Source organism: Mangifera indica, chromosome 16 (assembly GCF_011075055.1).
Source record: "Mangifera indica cultivar Alphonso chromosome 16, CATAS_Mindica_2.1, whole genome shotgun sequence".
NCBI lineage: Eukaryota > Viridiplantae > Streptophyta > Magnoliopsida > Sapindales > Anacardiaceae > Mangifera > Mangifera indica.
Genome location: NC_058152.1, coordinates 5,710,785 through 5,720,745, shown reverse-complemented (window position 1 = coordinate 5,720,745; position 9,961 = coordinate 5,710,785). Strand labels below are relative to the sequence as shown.

General features: G+C 33.5%; 1 protein-coding gene across 1 annotated transcript; it reads right to left on the bottom strand.

Moving 5' to 3' along the window:
* Positions 1-1,309: 1,309 nt before the first annotated feature.
* LOC123199133 (ABC transporter G family member 1-like) lies at positions 1,310-9,726 on the bottom strand. The gene is made up of 8 exons (XM_044613995.1): positions 9,197-9,726; positions 3,764-3,843; positions 3,183-3,647; positions 3,008-3,094; positions 2,789-2,911; positions 2,530-2,724; positions 2,347-2,433; positions 1,310-2,251 (listed from the first exon to the last, which is right to left on the bottom strand). Exons 1-8 carry the CDS (start codon positions 9,639-9,641, stop codon positions 1,544-1,546), a joined length of 2,190 nt encoding a protein of 729 aa, XP_044469930.1. The 5' UTR covers positions 9,642-9,726; the 3' UTR covers positions 1,310-1,543.
* Between the last annotated feature and the right edge of the window lie 235 nt (positions 9,727-9,961).

The following is a 9,961-nucleotide window of genomic DNA, read 5'->3' as shown; positions in this document are numbered from 1 at the left end:
TACACAGTAGCCTCACGCTTTCCCTTTCTCTTTATTCTTCAGTTGTCGGCCAAAATAAAGTTTATATACTTAGGTCAACACAAATGATTGCCCAGCAGAATTACCAAACTGCCCTCACTTACTATAAGAAATGACCCATGCATCCTTAGCTCTAATTACATTACTGCCCTTATAGTTTTTAAACAAACACTACAGATTCCTTTTTCAATTCACCATCATCGTTGTCACTTTTTTTTTTTCTCCTTGGGCTTTGATGAGGGTATATATAACAAAAACTAGAATACATTCTTGGAAGTATTTTAACATGTTAATAAGACCCTCAACATCTTCATCATTTTTTATTTTTATAGGGGAATCTAAATTGATACGTTTTAGTTTCATGCATAGCTGGATATTGTTTGGATTGAATCGATATCATAGTTTCCTCTCAACAGTTGAAAAAATCCCCCAAATGTTGTTTTAGATGGGATTTTAACCACTATTTTATAAACTCTAATGTATTTCATTATATTTTAATCACGTCGAGTTTATTCTCCTTCAAAATAAACAACAAAACCCACCATTTCAATAATTAATTTCATAATGAACAATATTGATTAAAAAATATATTCATCAAAAAAATCCACATTAAACTTTACCAATATAATAAAATTTTCATTTAACCCTTTCATATATTATCAAAAATCAAAATACCTCTTATATTTTTCTAGCATATATAAATTTGATATTCTTATAATCTCAGATTTTGAGTGAAGATTAAAAATTTGAATAATGTGATGAAGGTATGAGAGTGAGACTTTATACAGAAGTGGTGAAAAGTATTATTGATATTTAAAAAAACATTTAAGACATTTTTGCTTAAACCTTTGAAAAAGAACATTTTGACTTAGGATTTAAGAAATTGCCCATTTTTGGTTAACCTTATGTTTTGGGGGCATTTAATTTAATTTCTTTTTTTATAATTATAATTTTATTATCATTTTTTTTGGGGCTATTGTGGTTTGACGTATGCCTAAACGAGTTTTCGCACAATATCTTTAAACTTGGTCTACACACCTATTTGCCAACCGATTAACCCTCGAGGATTATTGCCAATATATCTACCTTGAGAAATTTTTTGCCCATACTTAGACTATGGTTTTCAAATTCAAAGGGAAATGTTTTTTCGCCTCGCTATGTATCAAGCCCCAAATCATATTTAAAGAATTTGTGTTCAAAAGCTTAATCTTATTTGAAGATAAAAATAAATATTTTAATAGAAAAATAATTTTTGTATATTTACTTTATAAAAGAGCAAATTTACACGCACTGATAATTAATATCATAAATATTATAATATCTAAGGAAAGTACACCATGCCAATTAAAGGCAGTTTCTCAAAATTTATTAATACAACAAACATTATGTCCTAATACCTCTAGCAAACATTTATTTATTTCACACATAAAACTAGATTTATTTTTTTTAACTTGAAAATCATCCAATCAAATATTACTAAATAGTTAATAGGAATAAGCTAAGAAGAAATATTTGCAATTTAACTTCATATCCTTGAAGCATATTGTGCCGGTGTAGCGGATTGCAGAGGCGTGACAGAAACGGAGGGATTCTCCCAAATCTGAATGGATGGTTTTGGAGCCATAAGAGATTTGATAATAGGCTTAACCTTCTCCACTGTTTTGATAATTGCTAAAAAGATGAGCCTGTACACAACAACCATTGCGCACAAAACAAGAAGATCAACCCATTTGGAGTGGCCCAAATCAACTTGCCAAAAACTGTCCAAGACTTCTTTACCAGAGATTGTAGGTGGCCCTCCTGCCTGGTTATTTGGAAACGTTAAGCCTTGAAACTCATTTTTGTAGAACCCTTGATTTGCATACCTGTGATAAGCAATATAGAAAAGTGGGTACTTCCAAACTGGCTTAGGAAGATCGTCTGGCAATCTAAAGAATCCTCCATCCAACATCATCACGCCGATTACTCCGGCACCGGTTATGATTCCCATGAGAAAATCCGGAACTATGCTTGCAACAATCATCATTAAGCTCTCAACCAGCATCATGCATACAAAAAGTAGCAAAGCAAAGTAGGCAAAGCGGTCAAAATCCTTTTGCAGTCCAACTAGAAAATAGGATATTGCTCCAGGAATCAATGAGATTATAAGCAAGTAAGGAGCCGAAGAAACTGAGTTGCTAATAACAAATGCCGCAACACCATAGTGTCCATTTAGCCTTTCGCGTCCGAATATCTGTCATAAATAGGTCAAAAGTAGTAAACTTCAGTTCATTAGCATAGTTTTACCATGGGAAATTATTTCCTGAAGTTTTAATGAAGGCCACTAACCTTCATGTCCTCCACAAAAGAAGGGAATCCACCAATTGACATGAAAGTCAAAAAGGATGAAACAAAGGTAAGCATTGAACCTCTAGCCTGAAATTATATACAGAAAACCAGATCAAAATCAGTTCCTTTATATGTATGAATATGAAAATAAGATAACTACTCTTATTGTCTTAACAAACATACCTGAATTGACCCATAACTGTGTCCAATGTCATGGAACATTGTTCCTACACATAAACATAGAGCCACATAGATGATAAAGCGAAGCCAGTAATAGCCTAAATCGCGATACATGTTCACGAAGGATCTTCTTGTAAGAACCAGGCAATGGGTGATGAAGCTTGCTTGGCTTCCCTTCTTCTCCAGCGTCCCTTCTTTCTGCAAAAACTTTACGCTGAGGCTGGGCGGAAATTAAAACATTCAAATGTTCTAAATAATGTACCTGATTGCATATCTCTGAAACACGCTGTTGAACTTGTTGGCTGTTCTCTGATGATTTATATGCTTTGACTAGAATATTGATGACTTCCTCAGTACTGATGCTGCTAAACCCTTGCTCAACATCCTATATTCCAATTTGAATTTATAAAAAAAATTCTCCTATGCAAGGCAAATATACATTGAAAACAAATGATTTTTGTGGGTGGGTAGGGTAACTTACTTCTTCGAAGTCCTGATTAATAGTCCTTAAATAATGATCAGATGGGTTTCTATGACTTGGGCAAGGAAACCCATTTGAAGCAAAGAACTGAACCAAAAATTCATAAGAGTTATAAATTTCGTCAATTATTCACTAAGCAAGGGTATTTTTTTGTCCTGAAAATCATTAATTTTACCTGTTCTGCACCTGTAACAGGGCCAAAATAAACTGTCCTTCCTGTGGAAAGAAGGCAGAGATTGTGGAAGAGCTCAAAAACTTCACTGCTAGGTTGATGAATTGATGCAATAACAGTTCTGCCATCATGGCGAGCAAGCATAACAATGCGTTTCATAACATGGTAAGATGCTGCACTATCTAGTCCACTGGTTGGCTCATCAAGAAACAGAAGCTTTGGGCGGGTTAAGATTTCAATGCAAATGCTAACTCTTCTCTTTTGGCCACCACTAAGCCCTTTATGGCTCCACCCTCCGATTCTCGTGTCAATTGCATCTTGCAACCCCATTTCTCTAATTGTCATTTCAGCTCTTTCCTTCTTCTCCGATTTGGGCATGGAGTCCGGCAGTTGGAGCAGTGCTGAATAGTACACAGCTTCCCTTACTGTTAATGTTGTCATTAGAGTATTATCTTGCGTCACATAGGCCTAATATATTCAGTTAGGAAAAGCCATTATTGTCAAATAAGTTTTCAAGGAAATAAAATAACACTAAAATTAAGTTTAATAAGATTACGATATAAATATGATGAATATTTGCTTACGGAAGTTCCAAAAGCAAGTGCCTCTTTGCGACCATTGATTAGGATCTCCCCTGTTTGCTGTGTGTTGGAACCCAGTCTTCCTGCAAAGACTTCTGCTATATCAACAACTTCGATATTTTAAACACCGGGTGATGCCATAGTATATTGGACGTGCATCTTTTATTAGTTTGTAAGCAAACTTTGGATTTCAGTGGCTATCATCGATCTGAAGATTCTTTGGCAAATAAAATAAATTGATGCATCTTTATAATCTACAATGAATTTGTCAGGTGTTGTCAACCTTATGCATCCAATTTATCAAAGCTATTATATGGATGATGATTGTATTGGTGAATACATCCTAGTAGTCAAGTGGCATAATTTATTGTTTATCAAAAATTTAAAATTTTAAATCGTATAAAAGATAGATTTGATAAATGGATATAGATTGAAATGATATAAATACGGATTTAATTATATAAGGAAGAAATATGAAGACTTATACCAATCTTGCAAGTATGGATAAACCCACGAATTACCCGTATAATTGAGTTTTTATTATTTTTAAATTTGTAAAACAAATGTGTTGGTTTTTTGCAAAATGCAATAATATATGTAAATTAATATTGAAATAAAATTAACATATTTTAAGTCAATTCAATTTGTGGAAAAGATGAATAGGAGATTGAAGAAGGCAGAAAGAGTGGTAAGTATTTTTTGAAATAACATGAAATGAAGTATGGGAGTTGTCGAAGATTAAATATGAGAGAGAGTGTAAACTCCCTCACGATTTGTGTTCAATTATCCATCACAAGTAGGGGAATAAACTCCCAGATTGTTTTAATTGCATGAAATTCTAAGACTATGAAGATTTTTAATAGATTCTATATTCAACTGATGGTTGTGTCGTATATGTATGGATGATTTGATGCAATTGTGTTTGATTGGAATTGAAGGGTGAAAATGGACTAAATTTTAAGAATTGAGATGTCTTCAAGCCATTAGAAGAAGTTTATTTTAATCACTAAAGCAGCTGTTTGATTAGAATGAGCCAGATTGAATTTTAAAATGTGAAGCATATGAAATTCTCAAATTTTCATGCTAATGTTGTAGTAAAGTTTTCTTTGCCACGACACAACAATTTCAAAAGAACCACACCAAAATGAAGACTTTTTCCATGCTACGACAACATCAATAACAAATCCATGTCACAACACTAAAAAATGAATGTTGAGGCATAGTTTTGACAAGAACTTTATGTCACGACACAACAAGAAAGCCATGTTATGACTAAGCTTGGATTTAAGCTGAATCGACTTATCTTAAATTAGCTCGATTTGAGTTCGTTTCTTATGAATTCAAATTAAATCTAAACCATCGTATATGGCTCGATTGAAGAAATGAGTTGAACATGAATCAAATAAGGTTCGGCTCAAAATGGCTCGCAAGCTAGTCATTAGCACAACTTTATTCGAGCTAAGTCATGGCTCAACTTGAGCCGGCTCGAAAGACTTAAAATTATGTCTTTTATAAAGTGACTATGTAAACCTCTTTTCATTCTTATCAACATTCTCTAACTTTCTCCTTCACATACGTTAACCTACAAAATCTCACACTCATCTTTGTCACTCTCTCTCCAGTTTCCATTGTCATTCCTTTGCATTTGTTCTTGTTCTTTTCTTCAAAGATCACCATTTTAAGACCAAAAGCAAACAAACAAACATAAATTCATCTTGATCTCTCTCCTTGAGAACTTTTTTCTCGTTATCTCTCCAAATCTATGGTTGTTGTAGTTGGTGAAAGTTTGTCTTGGTAGGTTACAATTCCGATTACGCATCTCTATTTTATTGTTTTTGGTTGGTACACCATTTATTTTTGAGTTTTTCATCTTTAGCAATAAAACCCTAATTGAAACCCTGATGTCTTCGTTTGTTAATTAATCAATTAGAGAATCATATTTCTATTTGTTTGATTACTTCGTTAGTTTAGTGGTTGCATTTGACTGGTTGAAATGTTTGATGAGATGAGAAAGACAATGGTGGGCTCTTAGGACATGTAGATGTCATGTGATGTTGTTGAACTTGTAAAATGAGTTAAATGATTTATGTGTCTAACATTCTTTGTTCTATGTACAATATCTAAGACTTAAAAGCTATTGTTATTTTCATTTTCTTTTGATCCCCTTTATATTTTTGTAGATTAAGTTTCCTACCTTTAGACTAATGAAACATATACATTCTATTTATAATCTGAAAATTTAGCCACCAACTTGAGTTTCAAACTTGATTATAAATTCGAGCTACAAACCTAAAATTTTTCTTATTAGTTGAACTTGAAAGCTACCTCTAAAATCTTTCGAACTAAACTTGAGTCAACTTATGTTTGGGCTCAATTTAGATAGAATCCATCCCTAGTTGTGACACAATCTAGTATTGTCCCTTAAGTTATTCTAAAACAGATTCCAACAATTTTAGGACCTTATGTTACCTCCTAAGTTTGAGGAGGTTAAAAATGAGTTATTAACGAATAGACAAGAGAGGGCCAATGAGCCTAGAACTAGAGACATAACCAAAGTGAACTTAAGTTATGAAGTAAGTTAAGAATGTCATGCTTAATGTTTTAATTTATGATATGAGATGTCATTGAGTAAGTTAGAGTGTGACATATTTATGCAAGACACGACTTTATTTAAGATCATGCTAGTTTTTAAACTTAAACTGACATGTTATCAAATCATGTGTAATAGCATGTCTGAGCATGTGACAATTTTAATGCATGTGTTCTTAATGTTAAGCAAAGGTGTGAAAAGGGACTTTGGTCCTAAATGTTTAAGATAAGTTAAGGCTTATCAAAAATGCATTTTATAAGTACAAGCTGAAGCTAAACTTGTTGCGATAAGGAACCTATTGAGTTTCTTCATGCACATGCCCACAAGGGCCAATGGTTAAAGTAGGGTCCTAAGCATGCAAGCTTGTTAGTTGTGTGCATGTAATACATGATCCAAGTTAAAGTACTCATACTCAACATGACTAAGGTTTCGAATCCATGTCTTATCTTAGCCTAATTGACACAAAAGAAAAGTTTAGTTTTTAAGTAAAATAAATTTTCTAGTAAAAGTTAAAGCATGTTTTTACCACTGCATAACATTTGAATGGATGAGTCAATATTGCATTATGTATTAGTTTTCCTATGTTATGTTAAGTAGAGTGTAAGTTTATGATAGTTTAAAATTTATCTTAGTTAAGTTGACTTAAGTTAATTAAAGATATGTACCTACTAAGTTAAAGGGTAGGCATAGAATGTACCTAAGTCATAATGTGATCAATACACTACTAAGTGGTTAACACTTACCACTTCTCTTTCTTAATGTTTTGTAGGAAACATATAGATTGATATATAACAAGAGAAGTATGGCAACTGCATAAGGGGAGACTAGGATGTTTTGAGTGCTCAAGCATATGCCTATGTATTTTCTTATTCGAATTTTTGGATCTTCAATTTCCGTGGAACCATGTATGGATAGAAATTATTCACATGTTTTTGCAACTATTGTTACATGATTATAAGAACTAATGTTTCCATTTTTGTATGGGCGTAAATAGAGTACAAGTGGGTTTGAATTCTTTTTAAAACTATTTTGAGGCAAACTTTTCCCTTTCAATTTTACTCAAATCTTCTAGGTGTAAATTCTACAGGTTCATCATAAAGGGACACCTAAAAGGTACCTATTAGGAGTGTTACTGTTCGGTATAAGAGAGCAATTTTGGTGCAATATAATATGTATTATGCCTTATGAATGTTTTAATGCAAGATTTAAGATCGTATAAGAAGTAAAGAAGCATCTTCATGTGTTGTTGACTCACTCCTGTGAGCATCATAGTAAATTATACATATATGTTTAGTTAGTAAGGAGGAATATCACTAATGTGATTGAGTTTGTAGGGTAAGGATGGGGCAAACAAGGACAAACCTAGGTGGAAATGAGAACTTATGTGCACTTGATAATGTTAACCCATTAGTTCAACATACTAATTCTTTTGGGTTAGAAGTAGCCTTTATGGGGTAATGATTTAATAGGCTTTCTGATGAGGGATCAAGGAATTCAACTCATGGAGGAATGATAAGACGGATGGAGATGCTGATCTCAAGCATCTCTCGATCTTCATTAGGCATCTCCAGATCTTTATCGTCACCACTCTTCATGGGTCATCGTCATCAAGCTTTGGTTCATCTAGAATCATCGATTATTGGCTGGAGAAGAGAATAGGTGGGAAGCTCGACTGTCAATCGATGGACTTGTCACTGAAGAAGGGAACAAAAACCCTAGGGAGAAATAATTATTTTTTAATGAAGAAAATTTGTTAGATTTTTAAATTTTGGGGAAGGGAGAATATTATAAATTTTTAGTTTTTTTAAATATTTTAGTAAATAACAATTTTACCCTTGATAGTAATAGTAAATTTAACAGAATGGTGGGTATTTAGATTTTTAATAGTTAATAGCTGAAAATGGTTTTGCATAAACCTTGGGTGGGAATAGTCATTTGGCCTTGTTGGCCTGTTTCTTTTCTCCTTTTTGGTTCATAGAAAGCTTACTTTACCCAAAAAGAATATAATTACTCCTAACATAATAATAAAAGTTGACTTAAATAAATTAATTAAACAATGATTTAACTAATTTAAATGAAAGGCCCCAGCATTAAATAACTAACTAACTAACTAACTATTGATTAAATATAATTTCTAGACCAAACTGGCAGTCGCCTTATCCTCATTGAACAGCGTCCATTCAAACTCCCGACAGCTCTGGCATGGCCTTACCTTAGGCCCATCTGCTTCTGCAACAGCTTAATGTGTCCATGCTCGCTATTATGATGAGGTCAACAGGATTCTTTTTCTTTTTTCTGTACTTTTCTGTTGTTTTGTGGATGGATGTGGTTTTCCATGAGTAACATTTGGTTGACTTAGGAAATTGGTGAAGCTTATTTCAACCTGGCTGATTTTAGGGAAACCGTATTAGATGGATGATTTTAAGGAGATCTTGTTGTGCACTGTCTGATAATTAAACAAAGTCAACTGGACTTTTACCTGAATATCACTTTTATATCTAAATTCAAGTGAATTGAACAATCACTCTGAAATCTTTGATTCGGAGATTTGAATGCTGGTGATAGCTAGACAGGATAACTTTTTATTTAAAAGATTAGAAATATTTTTTCACACATCAAAGAACACAAATTATTATACTAAGTAATTGAGATTTTTCTAATCCCAACTTGCCATAATATTACGGCTTTATGAATTGTGATATTAGTGACACTAGTATTATGGTGTATGCAGCTATATATATTTGTTCTTACCATTTAACTAACACTTTATATACTATGCGAGGCGAACCAAGAAAATAACTATAAATTAAATTGGAGAAATCAGTGAATAATATTAACCAACAAACCTGCCAATGCATCCAGAAGGGTAGACTTGCCACAGCCTGAAGGACCCATGATAGCTAAGATTTTTCCAGGCTCAGCATACCCATTAAGCTTCTGCAAAATAGCTCGGCGGCCAGTTTTCCCACTGGGAACAGTCACCGTAAGGTCCGTCCATGTCAAGAAAATACCACTACTTGCTTTTGTTGTTGTATAATCAACCCACTCATCATTTTTTCTATTGGGTCCGCTAACTGCTTCCATCTGGATCCTCTGAGTGACTGTTTCAGATTTATCTGAATGAAGTTTTGGACCAGCGCTATATGGGAAACTCCTGTCCCTGCCAGAAGGATGAGAAATGTTTTCTCCTGAGAAAGAAAGGCTTCGCACCTCAAGGTCAGCTATAGAATCTTTTGGCCGGGATCTTGATGAACTTGGTGTCCATCTAGGGACGTTGGTGGGAGAATCCATGAAGAATTTCCAGTAAAACAATTTGTTATGGAAATGGTTGAGGGGATGAGAAAGGAAGGTAGGTTGGTTTGGATTTGAGTTGTTTATCGATGGTAAATGAGCTACGTCTAGCATTAATTTATAGGCCATGAAATTCTCATTTTCCCGTGGTAGAATTCAAGTCAAAGTTTTGGATAAGCGGGCTTTTTTACAATTTAAACGTGACTTTACCTATCCAATGATTAAATTATCCTAACATTATTGAACACTTTAAAATGACTTTACCCGTGGAATGATCGAATAATCTCTTTCATTATTGAAACAACCGTACAAAAAATTCC